Here is an 18,234-nt window from a genome sequence, read left to right on the forward strand (position 1 = left end):
TTGTCATTGCAATCCCATTTCAAAGTGTCCTGAAACAAGACTGGCCAGCCTGTTGTTTGGGTTACGTGTAGCTTGTGAGCATGTCCCCTGTGGCTAACGTATACGGGATGTGTCACTTGACTGCCAGTGGGACTGTGCTGCCTTTAAGGGGCTGCTGGATAATTTGAATTCCCCACTTTGGAGGTAAATTGGATAACACTGTGGGACTTGCCAGCAATGGGCATGTGTTTGGATCCCGGTAGAACCCAACCCTAACCCTTTTTGCAAAAGAGTGGTGGTACCCCTGGGGAGTTAATTCTCACCTCTCTCCTGCAAAGTACTTCCTGAGCTTCTACTTCACGAAGGTGTGTGATGTATAGTCAAAAACACTGGCTGCTGTTGCCCCTTGAGTGAGTTTTAACCTCTGGTAGTTTTAACCACTTATTCTTGTTGCATTAGTCTATGTTTATGCTCAATTTGTAGATTGTGTGAGATTGCTGCTGACTGCAGGAGCACAAGTTGATGCTGCTGATAAAAATGGCTTTACACCCTTGTGTTCAGCAGTTGCTCAGGGACATGTCAAGTAAGTGAAGTCTTAAGATCTTGCCCATCAGTTTTTACTCAATTTTATATTCTCTTTGCATTATATTATATACCATTTCATTACTGTTGCATTCTTAAGTATAAATGTGTTTAACTATTGTTTATTGAAAGCATCTACTGAAACTCATATTCATTTGCCATTCTGTTTTTAATATTTTCCATTTGTTTTGTTTCCAATTGCAACTCTTAAGGTTGCTGAACGTGTATTCTTAGTAACCACAATATGATACTGATCTACATGGGCATCATACCTTTGAATTTCCTGATTTTCTTTGAGTTATCAGCCATAATACAGGATTATCAGAGGAAGGAGGAAAGAAATCATTTTTGCACTGATTTTTTGAAGCATAGAGAACTATGAATATCATATTCAGAGATAAAAGAACATTTATCTGAGTATTCTCCTGGGTGATATAGGATCAAATACTTTAAACAACAAAACAGTTTTTTTTAAAGTTTAAGTGTTTTGTATCAGTAACTTTGAAAAACAGAAAATTATGTGAGTCAAGGAATATTTCTAAGAACATTCTTCAAAATGTAGCTACAAAAATTTCTTTTCACTTTTTTAAGCTCCTAATTTTATAAAGATTGGTATTTTATGACAGTATGATTGAAAAATTCTGTCGTCTTTTTATACTGAGAACCAGTACACAGCAATTCATCCAGATCTTTGGTTTTTTCCTCCCTTTTCCTCCCTTCATCAGAGGAGCTGAAGGCTGATGTCGTGTTTCCATTCTGCAGCTTTATTCTTTATCACGGAGTCATAAGAAATAGAACTGAAAGTTGGAAGCAACCATCAGATAACCTCTTCCAGAACATCTTTATCCAGATAAAACTATTTTACAAATGCAAAAAGTCTTAAACAGCATGGCTAGGAATATTTATTACAGACTTTACCTTTGTTTTATGTGTCTTTGGTTTTGCTTATCTTTTGGTTTTAAGGATTTTACTCCAGTACAGTAACATATAAGGGTCAGTCCTTGAATGTTTTTATACTGTGATAGGCCCTGACCCAACAATGAGGAAGAGTGAGATCCCTGTCCTCCTCACAGTCTTCCATGAGTTTATAAGGATCATCAGAGATTCTTGCCACTTCTTAGAGGACTTCAAGGTTACCAACTAATGGGAAGCTGTGCTGGTTTTGGCTGTGTTATCATTATTTTTCTTCATAGTAGCTGGCATGTGGCTATGTTTTGGATTTGTGCTGGAAACAGTGTTGATAATCCAAACTTTTTGTGCCCCCCCCCCCAGCCTACTCGCTGGTGGATTGGTATGGGGAGCAGAAAAGGCCTTGACTCTGTGTAAGTACTGCTCAGCAGTAACTAAAACTTCCCTGTACTATCAACACTGTTTCCAGCACAAATCCAAAACATAGCCCCGTACTAGCTACTACGAAGAAAATTAACTCTACCACAGTCAAAACCAGTACATTCTCTACCCTCCTCTTTTCTTTTTTTTTTTTTTTGAGATAAAGAAAGTTTAATAAGTAAATCAAAAGCCATGCGTGCAAGCAAAGCAAAACAAGGAATTCATTCACTACTTCCCATTGGCAGGCAGGTGTTCAGCCATCTCCAGGAAAGCAGGGCTTCCTCATGGCTAATTCCCTCAGGTACTGGATACCTCTCTCCATGGTGGTCCACTTGCCTAGGTGACATCTTTTACTGGAAGTCTTAATCCAGAGGTAGCAGAATGTCACTAGGTGTTTTGAGCACAGAAATACATATCTAGTTAAATGTTTCAGTGTTTTACATAAAATCTGTAAAAATTACATGTGACTTGACAAGACAAACCAAAAACACACTGTTCATATTCTCTCACTAGAATAAATATCTTAGCCTTTTTGAAATAGGAAGCTATTTATTTCTGTGACTTATCCTCACAACACTTTGCTATACGTCATCTGCTCTGTTATGATATTGCAGACTTTATATTCTTTTTCCCTTAGGGTTATTTATGTAGTATGATATCCCTAAACACTTTTCTTGCTTTCAATTTTTTTAGATACTAAACATGAACCGAATTGTAAAAGTGAGCATATAATAGTAACAGGGCCAGCCAAAAATATCAGAGAGGCTATGAGTGCTTCAGGCTGTTTGATTTGTTGATCACTTCAAAGTTTTAGCTCAGAAAAATTCCTTAATAGGCAGAATTTGGGGCAATAGTGCAGTCTGTCCCCTTGAAAGAGTGGTGTCTCGTAGTCTGTGTTACTTGTACTACAGCACAAAGAATCTGGGGAATGACAGCACCAAACTAGTATCAATTACACAGTACTTGTCTGTGACAGATTTGCTAGCCAGTCCCCTGTGACACATCAGTTAACCTTATTCCTGAACTAGCACAATACTGTTGTTCCAGATCCAGTTACAGAGTCAGAAAGAAACTGTAGTTTTTTAGGGCTGTTCAGTGATATCACTGATTCAGAAAATGCTTTTTGGAGAAACTTCCAAAGTCATTTCCCACACGGTCCAGGCCAGGCTGACCTTACCTGACCTTGAGGTGGAAAGATAAGGTAGCGTTTCCAGAGTCATTGAATCCAATGCAAAATAACAACACAGACATTTTTAACATAGCAGACTTATAACTCAATCTGCAGTTGTTTTATGGAGATGTCTCGTTATCAGCCCATCTCAAGATGACTTTTGTGACTGTACGGTTAAGATACGTGTTCAACATTTCATAAAGCAGCGCGTTACTTTTATCTGTATTTTTTCTCTTCATTTCAGCATTTTCAGCAAGTGCAGCTACGTAATTCACGTTAATGTTATCTGGTTTACTCTTTTCTAAAATTGATCATTTTATCTTGAACTTGATTGGTTTTCTGGCTAAATAAGAACTTACTAAAAGGAGGGGGTTTTTTAATACTTGCTTTTTTCATCTGTAATTTCTTATATGGTTATATTCTTATCTATATCTTACATTGCTTTAAAAAAATTATCATCCTGTTCCTACAGTATGGTCTCCTAACCAGTAGTTATATGGCATTGCATTAGTTGTTTTGAGGCTTTATTGTTGATATCCTTCTATTTTTATGGACTAATAAATATTGAGCCAGAGAGATGGGGAGTAAATTTTGTTTCAAGCCCTTGTTTGAACCACAGAGGGAATAGACTGGAATTAAGATTTTTCTAAGATATGAGAGTTACTGAAAAGCTGGGTTTGGGAAGGGGAAGGGAGCCAATCCTGGCTCAAGAATTGGGAGGGAAAATGGACCTACTGCCGTATGGTTGTGAGGAGGTACAGGATCTTAGATCCAAATGCTGGTCCTTAGAGAATCACTCTTCAGCCCTCCACCTCATCTCCTGTGCTCCTTAATCCAGTAGCTGCTACCAACGCATCCCAAGCCATCCTTCCAGAGCAGCCTCCATTCAGGGATCTGAATGGTAGGTGGTGCCATAGCTGTTTTGCTGTCCCAACCAGTTTACTTCCCAAGGCAAGTGTCCCTTTTGCTGGAATCTAAAGCTAGTCCTAGTCCTTTCTTCCTTTTTTTTTTTTCCTTTTAAAAACTATTTTATATATCAATTGTCAGGAAAGAAATGTTACTTTTTTGCTCAGCTGAAGGTTTTTCTTAAGCAGCTGTCATCAAGTTTTTATTAGCTTTCTGAAATTAAATGTTTTATATTCACAGTTTTTAAATGCATCTACAGTAGTTTAAGATTTACGCGCTTAAAGTAACCTAATTTTCTGTCTTTATATCTATGTGTATGCATAAAATTATACCTTGTATTTGTGTATATGTGATAGATAAAATCACAGGTAGATCTTATCTCTAAAATTAGTAGTTTATAAAAAAAAAATTAAAAGTTATGTTATGAAGAGTTTTTGGATGTCGAATACAAGATAATTTTACTACCTTATTGTTTGCTGTAGGTGTGCAGAATTATTAATTATGTATCAGGCTGATATTAACCATGCTGCTGAAAGAGGACAGACACCTTTGTACCTGGCCTGTAAAAATGGAAATAATGATTGTATTAAGCTATTGTTGGAAGGTGGAGCAGACCGAACCGTAAAAACCAGCGTAAGTTAAAACAGTTTGTAAAGTTAAAATACCTTGTATAGTACTGAATATAACATCAGCTAACAGCTAGGAAATATTTACATTAAAATATTTGTTTAAAATTTTCTTTAAAGCTGGAATAAACCATGTAATTTGAAGTTCATATTTTGTTCTTTCTGCAGGTTTTTTTTTAGCTGTGTATTGTCTCTAAAATCCCCTAAATTATGTGGCTTCCATATTATTTTACATATTTCAGATTCCACCTACTATTTGCTGCAGACTTTTCTTCAGCACTGGATTTGCAAAACCGAATGCCTCTGTTTTGACTTATTTTTATGGTGGAGAAGTGGACATAGGAATTTTGCTTTATTGCTGTCCTGGAGGGAACCCCTGCCCCCAAATTTGCCAGCCAGTATTGTAAAGTCTCATGTATCACAAATGGGAGAATATGGGGGGGAGGGAAATATATATGCAGAAGAAAGGAAAGACGACTGTCTCAAAATTAACATCTAGGTATTGTCCTTTTCAGGCGCTTTCCTGGTTTGTCTTAAGACTTTGATTTAAACAGGACAATAAATGTGGCTTGTAGGCTGTTCAGAATATAGCACAAAGAGTATTAGCTTCATAAACATTCTGTGACTCTATTACACAGATATTATTTTTTTTTGATTCATTTATTTTGGATTTGGAAAATAAGACTGGAAATGAGAGAAATTTATGATGTTAAAACATGAAAATATCTGACTTACAAATTCATTTATGCAACATGAAACAAATTATTCATCGTTAGAATGGCATTAGTTTGATACATGATAAGGAAACAAGTTATTAACAGCATGTGAGTCCTATCTCACTTAGTCTCTTCTAAAAGTTTTGAAGTTTCTGTCTGTTGAACTGTCCTTGGGGAAAGCTGTAAAATTTTCTTTCCGCTGCATTTTTTTCCCTCTCTTTCTTCCACCCCAAAAACATAGAAGCAACTCTGTTTTCCGAAAGGATTATTATGTCACTTTCGCTTATCTTTTTAATTTCCAGACAGAGCCATCCATTCAGATTCATTGCTGATATAAGTTCTGCAAGCATTTTACTATGTGTTTAGTGGAAATGTGCTCTTTGCTTTTGTTTTTTCAGGATGGCTGGTCACCAATTCACGCAGCAGTGGATTCTGGTAATGTTGACAGTCTCAAGCTCCTTATGTACTATGGAGAGACAAACAATGGGAACTCTTTGACTGATGCAGACCCTAATTTAGACTACTTTGATTTGGAGAAGAGAGAAGACAACTATAGCAGTAGAGTAAAGCCTGTTATTTCTGCCGATCTCATCAACCATGCTGACAAAGAGGGCTGGACTGCTGCCCACATAGCAGCATCAAAAGGCTTTAAGGTCAGTCTATGTGAACAAGTTACAGTAACTTGATAAAATTTAAGCAAGATAAATACTTCTTTTTTATCATTGAAGAACTAAAACTTAGATGTTAAATCTAAGTTTGTTATCTAGTTTAATGTCACGCTTGATTTAACAGAGACAGAAAAATAATTCCAGTGGATAATTTACCCCAGAATCTAGGTGTCAAATGGGGTGAATTGTCATATTTAAATGCCTGTTTCTTTTGGGACAACAATAAAAAGAGAAAACACGATCAGTTGAGATTCAGATTTTGAAAGTTAAGGTGAGGTGAATCTCACTCTAAATCCCAATTCATTGAGTGTCATGTACTTAATATAGATATTAGATGGACATAGTTTCCAGTTACAGTTAAGGATGATTTAACTGAACAATTTTTCCTGGGAGAGGCAGGGGAGGACAAGAAATTTGAGAATCAGATTTGTACAGTAATAAATGGTTTAATTTTTTATTTTGGGCATCCCTTTTAGCAGGCAATGAATAAGTTTTTTGGGGGTTGGGATAACTGATGACATGGAGAATGACCTTACAGGTCTTACTGATGACAAACAGGAAGATTTTTGGAAATTAAATATTACTTGAAGGATTTGACATCAGAAGCTTTACACTTCTAACACTGACTGTTTAATGGAATTTATTGTTTTTATGACAGCTGTCAGTCAGATCTTACTGTAAAACTTTGACCGAGGAAGAAAATAGAGGATACTAAACACAGAAGAGAGTGAGTTTTAGGAAAATACAGTCCAAGACTTTGAAAATAAGCTTGTAATTACATTCCCAATTCAATATCTTATCATTATCTTTGCTTTTTTTTCCTGATAAATATACTATGATAAATTCAAAATAGGCACAGATTTAAGATTCAGTTTATTAAGTTATGTTTTTTTAGGGACCAACCAGTGCTTACTGAGTATTTTGTATTACAAACAGAGCCAATGTTCCATTATCAGTGTCTTTTAGGCAGATACAGGCTCTTATTTCAGTTTTCACTCAGTTTAGATGGAGTTTAAGGTATTTGTATAGTCTGTAAATACTAAATAGTATGCAATATGTTGCTTCTTTCTGCAATAATATAATCCTCAGGAACTTTGAAGCTAGGTTTTATTTACTGTCTAAAGGAGGCTTTGGCTATGTGTTCTCTCTGAAGGTGCTGACACTGGAAGTCTTCACATACACCTTTCATTAATAACTCATGGTTTTGAGTTTCTGAGCACGTTCCAAGTCAACTCCATTGAGGGTATTCTCTTAGGTGATGAAAGCAATATATAGCTGGTAGTCAGATTCCTGGTTTTGATATTGCTGAGACTTCATATAATTGTATTTGATTAAATGCATTTATTGACTCGAGAGGTGTTTGGGATATTAAGAAGCTAAAGAAAGTTTAATAGCCATCTTCAAGTACTGTTAACACTTTGACTTCCTACTCTAATTCTTTATCTGCACTGCATGTCATTCATGACGCTACACGATAGTTCCATATAAACAGTGCTGGCACTTGCACCCTTTTCTTTTGCGATTGGTAGGTGCCATTCTTTACAGGTGATCTTAGCTGCTATTTCACAGGCACCAGAGCCAACAAAACTTCTCATTTTACTAAAGAAATAAGCCTTATTTCTTTGTTCTCTCCCACTTCTTTCTTCCCTCTTTACTTCCCTCTTTCAGCCTCACAGTTCGGTCCTCTGCCTTCTGCTGTCTTTGCCATTCGTGTCACCCATTTGAGAGACACAGTTAACTGACTAACCTGACAAGAAAATATGCTTTTTTTTTCTGGCTAATTTTCTTCTGGCAAAGTTAGTGGACTAATTGATTCTTTTAAAAGTTCTTACAAGTGCTAGAACCACAGTCTGGCAAAATTTCATCTCACAGGGAAATATAGCTTGAATGACTGCTATGTTTATGAAAGTGTCAGAGTATCAGATATACTGAGAAAAGATTTTCTGTTAGAACAGCTACAAAATAGGTAACAGCAGCCAAACCTGCAACAAGCCACTGTTCTGAATCAAAATACTTAATAGCTGCTTCTTTCTGTTTTCAGTGTTTGATTTCTCTGCTTTGATTAACTCCAGAGGTTATCAATACTGTACATTTCTGTATTCATAGTATCATTTCTGATGGTGTCTTTTTTAATATGGAAATCTGTCCTTGAAAGGCATGTCTGAGGATGACAATGCTTTCATGAAGGCCACCCTTATTGTTGCTGTATGGATGGTTATTAGGAATCAGGACTTAAGTCTTCTGGTCCTAATCAATTAACATTTGAATGGAGTTTTGTGAGGTGTGGTGGTTTTTTTTTCCCGTGCTAGTTTTGGAGGATCTATATAATTGATATTTTTTCATGTTACAGTATGATTGTACCAATACAAATTTATCTGCTAGTAGCTTATTTCTAATGAACCATAATGAATTTTTGCTTTTGTTGAGCATTTGACATTTTTTTAAGCATTTGAATTTTAAGAGGGCATCATGTTGTTGGTATCCACAAAATGTTTGTGCTCTGACTTTAACAGAAATGCATTTTTATTTCACTGCATTATTAATATGCTTGCAGAAATTCAGGTTTACCTGCCAAAGAAGAGGCTTGCAAAGTGATTTTAAAATTATTGTTTTTCTTTTGCTGTGTACCACTCAGATGTCAGGCGTGGTGGAAACTCCTACTTGTGAATTGCAAAGCGAAAACTGTTTTTTATGAATCAGAATAGATTCATTAATTAGTGTGCATTAAGTTTTAGAATTGCATTTCTAGTGTTGCTTGAACATTGAGGCCAAGATGTTCAAAACAGGATGCATAGTTGGGCTTCTGTTTCCTTATGTGAATATGTAAACTAGTGGCCAGATGTTAAGAATTTCTCAGTTCAACTGATCAGCATTTGATGCGTGGAGACTGTAGAAACCTGGCTGCGTATATTCTGCTTTTTCCAAATCTTGATTTCAGACTTTGAAGTCTGTTATAAAATATTTTTACTCCTGGTTTTCAACTCTGCGAGGAGCATCATTTAGATGCTCGTATGTAGAAACTCCATAGCTAACTGTCTTTGGAAATACGTGTGTAAGAACTTCAATTAGGAGTCTAACTGCATATTGGTAGAACTCTTTAATGCAGCAAATGGACAAGTAAATAATACAGTTCTTACCTTTGCAGAACTGTCTAGAAATCCTTTGTAGCCATGGTGGACTAGAGGCTGAGAGAAAAGATAAATGTAATCGAACATTGCATGATGTTGCTACTGATGATTGCAAACATCTCCTAGAAAACTTAAGTAAGTAAATGCTATCAGCACTATATAAAACTGGTTTTAGTAAAGAGTTTGTAGGACAAAAATGAGAAATATTAAAAGGGTAGTTGTAACTCTTCTGGCACTACAAAATTAAGTTTTCTGAACCTAGTAAGTTTCTGTTCTCCAAATTTTGCAGAGCATATGATAAAGGACATTGTTAAATTACTTATGTCTTTGTTTTTAAACCATTTGAAAAGATTATATATATTGTACATGTGCAAACATCCATATTATCTTAAAATTTCTGAATTTAATATTAGTAATTACCTTTTCCAAAGCTATTATCGTCGTCTTATCTTTTCTTCAAACTCTTGCAGAAAAATCACTTAGTGGTGGACAGCTGTCAAATTTCCTCAGGCTGAGACAATCATCTAGTCATATATGAATCTCTTTTTAGAGCATAGTTTTATTTGTCACTTGATTATTGTTGAGGGGATTATTTGTTTTATTCTTAAAAAAATCTTCGAGACAGCATCAAGCAACTTTTTCTTTTGCAACGTCAATAACTTCTGTCAGAAGATTGTTCTTCTGTTGGAACATGGCATCGTCTTCTTCTGTGTAAGTTTTCTCAAAATTCAGTAGAGCAGGCTGACCTGTGTATTTCTTGAGTTAGAACTTAGTCCATCCACTCACAAGTTCTGTATTTGCTTTCTCTGTATAGTCAGAAGTATTGTCTTTGTAGATTTGTATGCTTTGTATTTATTTACTTTTTTTGTATTTGTATTCTGGAATGTAAGGCTGTGGGTAGTTGAGTTCACTGATTATCAACAAATTAGGGAAGCTTTCTGTGTGCTGTTTCTGTTTTTCCTCTTCAGCTATTATAATATCTAGGTTCTTACCATCTTACTGTAGGTGCAGAGGGGAACACAATTCACTTTCTATAGAAACTCCTCTGTGGTCTGCTTCTTTATCAGACTGCAGCCAATTTCTGATGGCTGAATGTATAGCCTGTTAAATGGATGTTCTGTTGTTTTCAACAGTCATAGTACCCTGTTCCTCCGGTCAGGCTTATCGTGAATCCAACTACTTTTATCAGGTCAGAACCTTTGGACTCCATTTCTCTTCTCTTTCATTTTTTAAGCCTGTAGTTAACATCAGTGCAATCACAATTAGCTTTTTTCTCCCCACAATATCTGATCTGCGGAAGCTTGGAAACACCACTTTCATCTGAATACATGCCTCAGCAAGCCAAGATTGTATTTTCGGTAAGCTGTGTACATACCATCCTCTACCTTCCTCACAATCCAGTAAGGTTTCCGCTGTAAGGAATTACATGCATGCAGGACAGGAGGATGTTCTTTGACAGATCTGAAAAAGACTCAGGGCCAGGATTGCCAGCTATGCTAGAGAGGTCACATGCACTGGAATTTAGGTATACACTGTACCTCTGTCCTAGGGGCCTGTTTCCTTGTAGAGAACCCTCTGTATTTCTTATGGTCATTGCTCATTTCCCTGAGGTCCAGCCATCAGAAGGGCAAGCTTCTGATACATTTCTCAGAATCCCACATCTGAAGGATGCCTTTGAGTAATCTTTTCCCTATGGTAGGCCAGCGGGTTTAAATCAGAGCTTTTCTGACATCAGAAAAGCTTCATTGGTTTGTATCAGCTGAAGGTTTGGCTTCTGAACTCAAAAGCAAAACTAAGATCATGTTGCAAGATTTCATAAGAAGCTGATATCTTTTTTCTTGTGGTGCAGTTATTTTTTATTTCAGAGATCGTTTCTGAAAGGTATTGTTTTGGCACTAAAGTTAGAAGATGGCTTCATTTTCACTTAGTCATCTAAAGGATCCATATAGACTGCTGCTTCTTCTGTTGAGTTGTATTCCATTTTTCAAAGAGCAAAATTTATAATAACTTCATTAAATTAATTTTGTTTCTAGAATGTGCATGTAAATTTCCTACTTTCTTTTTTTAATATTTTGACAATTTATTCTATAGCAAATCAAACATACACTTCCAAGTGAATTTTCTGTCTTAGCTATTAGCTATTTATTTAAAGACATTTGGCTGAGCTAACTGTGTTTTCCACTTGTGCACGAGTGCCAGAAAATTCTTTCTGCATTGATAATAAAAATGCACAACCACAATAAACTGAAACGTTAAGACACTACCTGCCAGCTGTCTTAATTTATAAGAAATAGGTCTGTAAAGAGGAAATAAAAGATTAAGTAAGTTTTATCTTGCTTCCTGTTACGTAAGGATAATAATACTGATTTTTTTGGTTAATGTAAAAAAAAAGATAATACCTTGATACTTGTTTTTTATCACTGCTCTGATTTTGTGGTGGTGATCCGTCCTGCACCTTAAAATTTGCTTTTCTGTAGCAGGAGATATTTTGTAGCTTTATTTTGCAATATTAGATGTTATTTGTGTTTAATAATGGGATTTCTTTGATTGAGTTTAACATTTTTTTCTCATTCTTGGTTTTCTGTTTTTCAACAGATGCTCTTAATGTACCTGTAAGGATTTCAGTCAGTGGCATTGAACCAGCCCATTGTGGTACAGAGGAATTTGATACAGAAAACACAATATGTGCTTTAAATATCCGCAAACAGACATCATGGGATGATTTTTCAAAAGCAGTGAGTCAGGCAGTGACAAACCATTTCCAAGCAATTGCTTCTGATGGATGGAGGAGCCTAGAAGACCTGTCATTTAATAGTGCTGCAGAATCCAACATTGGCCTCAGTGCAAGCAGTATATTATCTGTCAAACTAGGTATCAATATTGGTGTAATAAAAAAAGCAGAAGTTGGGGGGTTTCTTGAATTTTTGAAATCTTGTAAGACGAAAATATCTTTAGATTTCTGGATCTTTTAAACCTTAGACTAAGAAAGACCGATATTAGCCATGAAACTTTGAACAGTGCTGGCATGAAAACATCCATTTCTTTTAGCTATGTGTATGGTACAATTCATTAAGCACTTTAATATCATCCTGGGGACTATGAGGTCCTAGGTTAATTAATCCTTTACTAAATTTAGTAGTCCAGATGAAGGATCTGTATTACAGGTGAAACAAAACAAGTCGAAGCAAAGCCCACCCTACGTCTTTACAGTACATCCAGAATGTACAGTAAATCCAGACTGTAAATCATGATCATAGGTAGAACAGAACTCCTCCTGGTTAATGTAACTTTACTTATCAAGGTAAAACAGAAAAATCTTTAAAATTATGAGAAATTGGCCAAAATGTGGTAGTAGTAGTAACAGTTGCATAGGATACTGAAAATTCATGTGCTTTATCTTAAATCCACTTCTTCCCTGCACCCCCACCACCCTGCCAAAAAAAACCCTGTTTATGTTAGACTGTACAAATTATCTTATTTTACTTTATTTTACATGTAAAGATGTGAAGGCTAGCTATTAAACTTGTGCCTTAATTGGCAGAAAAAGTTAGTATCCTCAGTCATGTATCAAATAATAGTAGGACTTAGAACATGGGAATGTTTTGTTTGTCAAATTTGTCAGTGAATGCACACTATCTTTGTAAGCAACTGAATATGCTTGAGCATAGGACACTTTATATAATAGACACATGAAATCTCTCTCTCTCTCATACTTTTTCTTTTTAACAGGAAATATTTCATGGTCAACAGGACAGATTTTTTCCCAACCGCCATGGGACTTTTTGAAGAAGAACAGAGCTGAGCATATCACAGTGTTTTTGTTTGGTAATTTTCAATTCATAATTTTCAGTTTTGAATATTAAGACGCTCCCTATGGGATATATGATTTGTGAATCATTTGCTGCTGGCTTTGTTCTTCAGTGTTGCTTGATCTTCAGAAGTATCATATCCAATTAATTGTTTAACTAGATTTGAAAGGGTCTACAACGTTTAGAAAATATGCTGGTGCATAAAAGCCCTACTACCTTTTTCAGTTGTACAGAAATATCCCTTTTATTTATGTCATGGTTACTTGTGCATCTATATTGCTAGATGAATGCCTTTCATTTCTTCACCATTTTAATTTGCGTAGCCTGTAATTTTAGGAGATTGCAGTAGAACACAGCATGAAAAGCATATCTATCCATCATACGTGCTTATAAACATAAGAGATTTAGGAAATTTAGGAGATTTTGTGTGTCTCTTCTTAAAGGACCTCAAGAAGGCTGCCTAAATAGTGTGACTTATGCATCTATGATCCATCTTCAGACACTTCAGAATTACCTCCGCCTGGTAAGTACTAAGCTAGCTTCTCTCTGTGTGCTACTTATATGTGAAAATACTACTACAATAGTGTTGACTAAAAAAAGTTGATCTTCTATTCTGTGAAAGAATGTCAAGACTTCTAAAAAAGGAAATGAGATGAAAGCTGTTACTTTAAAGTCAAGTTCCCCCTAAATCTTACCCCAATAACTTTAGTCACATGAGGGCATTAACTTTCTTTTTTAAATAGCTGCCATCTGATTAACTGAACTGCTTAAGAAATATATTTAAAAACTCTGATACCTTATTTCTTTCTAAAGTTATTTTATTCCACTTTTTGAGGGGAAAGTAAATTAGAATAACACTCATGTAAGCAATTACTTGAGACCTGAATTTTATTATTACCTTATATGTATTGCTCCTGTAACTCTTACATTTTATTTAATACCTCAAAATGTAAGGATAATCGGGTAATATCAGTTAACATTCATAGATCATTTGTTTTAATATTGCTGATAAAATCAGAATGAATTTAAAATCTGCACCATTTCTGCTGTGTCCTTGGATAGTGTTTTATGTTGTTAGAACAGTTATGTGCCAAATACTGCCCATTTTGGCAATCCCAAGCACAAATACAGGCTGGACAGAAAATGGATCGAGAGCCGACCTGAGAAGGACTTGGAGGTGCTGGTGGATGAGAAGCTGAACATGAGCCAGCAACGTGCGCTCGCAGCCCAGGCCAACCACACCCTGGGCTGCATCAAAAGAAGCGTGGCCAGCAGGGCGAGGGAGCGGATTCTGCCCCTCTACTCCACGCTCATGAGACCCCACCTGGAGTACTGCATCCAGCTCTGGAGTCCCCAACATAAGAAGGACATCGACCTGTTGGAGTGGAACCAGAGGAGGGCCATGAAGATAATCAGAGGGCTGGAGCGCCTCTCCTATGAGGACAGGCTGAGAGAGTTGGGGTTGTTCAGCCTGGAGAAGAGAAGGCTCCAGGGCGACCTTACAGCAGCCTTCCAGTATCTGAAGGGCACCTACAAGAAAGCTGGAAAGGGACTTTTTACAAGGGCATGTAGTGATAGGACGAGGGGGAATGGCTTTAAACTAGAAGAGGGGAGATTTAGATTAGATATTAGGAAGAAATTTTTCACTATGAGGGTGGTGAGACACTGGCACAGGTTGTCGAGAGAAGTTGTGGATGCCCCATCCCTGGAGGTGTCCAAGGCCAGGCTGGATGGGGCTTTGAGCAACCTGGGAGGTGGGAGGTGTCCCTGCCCAGGGCAGAGGGGTTGGAACTAGGTAATCTTTAAGGTGCCTTCCAACCTAAACCATTCTATGATTTTGTTTCTGCTGTATTCAACAATATTGAATAATTATGAGAGTGTATTCCCATACTGACTTTTTAGACATAAAGTAATTTTACAGTTAGGACAGATGAAATCATTTTTATTCTACCATATTGATAACATGATCCCATTTCAGCTAGAAATAAAGTCCTTAATCTAAGTCCTTAAATTAGCAGTGACTTAAACTACTCTTTGATTATTTTAACATCATTCTGGTTTACCTATTTTAATGCAAAATAAAAAAAAAAGACATTTGTGACTCCTAAACTCATCCTTCCTACATTAATTTTTCAAGTTTTAATGATTGTTATAATGACAAAATACCTTTTCACGTAGGATATAAATTTATCAATATATTTCCAAGATGTCGTATGCAAATATCGCCTATTTTGAAACTAATATAGTAAGGATTATTAGCTCCACTAGTGCAAACAAAGAATTTTTCCTGATAGGTGCTGGCTTTCTCATCTAGGTAAAAAAATAAATCCAAGTCTATGAACTTTCAAGAATAATTTATTGTCTGTCTGTAGGTTGAACAATACCGTAATGTCATTTTCCACGGTCCAGAAGGAAGTTTGCAAGACTATATAGCACACCAGATAGCGGCCTGCATGAAGGTATTAACACAAACATATGAATTAAATTAGTTCATAAATTAGAGTTTGCACTATTTCACCAAACCTATACATTTTCAACACAGCAAAAGCAAATGGCTGCAGGATCCACGTGTGAAATCGTTAAAGTTGAAGTGGATGCTGGTTTCTCCAAGGAGCAGCTTGCAGAACTGTTCATCAGTAGTGGTAAGGCTATTTCAGCAGGGCTGATTTTGGTAATTTGTAGGACAATTTTTAATGGTACAAAGTAAAGAAATACACTAAAACATTTTGCGTAGTGGGTGGCCTGTTTTAACAGAACCCATAGTTTTCCAGGTGCTTGGGGAATAATGATAAGAGTCTAAACTGAGGTAAAACTAAGTGTGACAGTCCAATAGGGAGCTCTGTCAAACGTTCGTGCCCTTTAAGTAAAATTAGTTCTTAACATTTTTTTTCTGTCTTGTTCCTTTTTCCCTTTCTTTGTGAGCCTTTAAAAGTTGATTGCTACGGTTCAGTTTTACTAAATCAGAAATGAAGGTCTATCGTTGCCTTATTGTAGCTGTTGTAATGTTGTTTTGTTTTTTTTTTTTAAAAAAAAGAGAATGGAAGCTATAATAATTATATTTCTGAATGATTTCTTAAAAAGTCAGACCATTTGCTTTTGATATATGCTTGTTTACTAGATACTTATGTGTGAATCTGAGCCAAACTTTGTCACGCAGGCAGACAAATGTTAGTGTGTATATTCTGACCCATTACTATGGGACAAAGTTGAATTTCTGTTAAAATGAACAGTTTTCTCTTAATGGATGTGAGTAGCTACATGTAGATTAAAGTCCTGTTACTTGGGTGCTCCACAATGAAGTATTCTCAGAATGGTCAGTAGGCTATACCTGTGTAAATTCACCATGAATAATTGATAAGAGTCAAAAAAGGATAAAGTAGCCAAAGATGAATGACAATGAAAATGCACAAATTAAAGATGGAAGCAGAAGAATAGAATCACATGGGTCAGTCAGAGGTAGGAATAACGTAAAAAAAAAAGGAGTAGTGCTAAAAGTGAAGGGAAAAGCAATATTTTCTGTGGAGGGCTTCTTCATGGGCAGGTTGTGCTGTGTTTTGCCCATATTCCTGCATTCAAACTCTGATTTCTTTTATTTGGCCATAGTATTAACCATGCAGTAATAATATAGTATATAATATTAATATATAATATATAAAATAATTTAGCAGTAATATTATATATAATATTACACATACAGTAATAATGTAAGAACTTGAAAGGTGATATGATTCTTCCTTTTCTTTGGTACTGTTGAAATTAATTGTAGCTCAAATACATTTTTGCTGTATGCAAGCAGTTCTCAGATATGTAGGTGCTTTCAACCCTTTTCAGCTTTCTTCTATTTTTTTTCCAAGTCTGTTTTATGAGTTTTTAGGTTTTGGGGTTTTTTGTTGACAAAATCTAGCAATATAATTTGAATCTAACCTTGGTAGCAAGACCTGATTTTCATCCAAAAATGCTGAGCTTTTCTCTTTTATTATTACGGCCTCTTCTACAGCTCTAGGATCTTAACTTTACCTCTCACTCAATATGATCAATCACATTATAAATAAACACGATAAGTGTCATTATTGCGTGCAATAACCTTGTGTTTTGGGAGCTGTGATTTTTACATTTCACTTTCCCTGTTGAGAGAGGTTGGGCTTTAGGCATTTGAAACTGTACCAGTTTCAGTTGTACCAGCGCAGCGCCTCTGGATGCATTCTCATGCATTACCGTGATGAAACTTTGAGACAGCCAGAGCTTTGAGAGCATCAGCCCCTACCTTTTTCCTTCTCGCTGTGGGCAGACCAGAAACACCAAGAGGAATTTGAATCTCAAAAGAAAATGTTTTATTCAAAGAAATTAGAATTACTAACTTTTTAATAGAAAAACTACAATTCAGTGAGTGACACCGAATGCTGCCTTCTACCTACTGTGCTTTTGCAGTGTGGGCCTCTCCTTCAAAGTATGCTTTCATCCTGTAGCTTTCATTGGCTTTGTTGCGTTGCAACAAACTCTGCGCAGTCCCCTTGGACAACATCTGTGCTCAGGAACAAAAGCAGAGGCATCCCATGGGCTTGTACGATGGTGTGCGCTGCTCATTCTGTTTGTTAGCATACTTCCGGGTGTAACTTCAGCCTGTGTCAGTTTTTTCTCTCAGGAAATCCTGATCCCAGTTTGGAGGATAGCTTGTGTCAGCAATTGTTCCCACATACCATTTTGAGTTCCATCACATCACTGGAAGAGAAGAGACCATTCGGTCAGAATTCAGCTAGGGTTTGGTGTTTGGCCCGCAGGCCAGAAAATCATTCATAACCTGGTTTATTTACTAGCCACTGTCTCTTAGGGAAGCTTCTTCTTTTGAATGCTTTACTCTGTCAGCAACACACTCTTCTTAATAGTCTGTGCTTGCATTTCAGTATTCTGCTGCAGGTTGAGTATTTCATTTTTCTGCCTGCTTCTTTCTCCACTGTTCTGCCGCATCTCCTCTCCTAGGACATCACTCTCCTCCTCTCTCGAAATGGTCCCATGGGACACAGAGGAGGTACCTGTCCTCCCTGCTATCCAGCTGTATCCTCTTAGTAGAACAGGGCAGTAACGTTAAGGAAAACACAAATAAATAGCAATCATCAGCTCTAGTCAGTTGCTCTAAGTTTTGCCCTATTATTCGTCATTTTCCTTTAGTACCACCTTCAAAAAGTTCTGCAACAATGCAAGGCACAGTATACCCAAGACAAGTGTTTTGTTTGATATTTGTATTACAGAAGCATTGCTCTGGGATTTAGCGTTACAGGAACACTTGCAAAGGCTGTATCTTTTTTAGGCAATAAGATGTTAA

General features: G+C 36.5%; 1 protein-coding gene across 1 annotated transcript in view; it reads left to right on the forward strand.

The window, feature by feature from the left end:
- The window catches only part of CTTNBP2 (cortactin binding protein 2), a 77,529-nt gene that overhangs the window by 41,778 nt on the left and 17,517 nt on the right, over positions 1-18,234 (forward strand). Inside the window, 9 exon segments of the mRNA XM_009883679.1 lie at positions 463-562; positions 4,450-4,600; positions 5,708-5,962; positions 9,123-9,240; positions 11,701-11,976; positions 12,835-12,930; positions 13,358-13,437; positions 15,287-15,373; positions 15,457-15,556. Coding sequence (XP_009881981.1) covers positions 463-562; positions 4,450-4,600; positions 5,708-5,962; positions 9,123-9,240; positions 11,701-11,976; positions 12,835-12,930; positions 13,358-13,437; positions 15,287-15,373; positions 15,457-15,556 — 1,263 coding nt within the window.

The sequence above is a fragment of the Charadrius vociferus genome, unplaced genomic scaffold (assembly GCF_000708025.1).
Source record: "Charadrius vociferus isolate BGI_N301 unplaced genomic scaffold, ASM70802v2 scaffold43, whole genome shotgun sequence".
Classification (NCBI taxonomy): Eukaryota; Metazoa; Chordata; class Aves; order Charadriiformes; family Charadriidae; genus Charadrius; species Charadrius vociferus.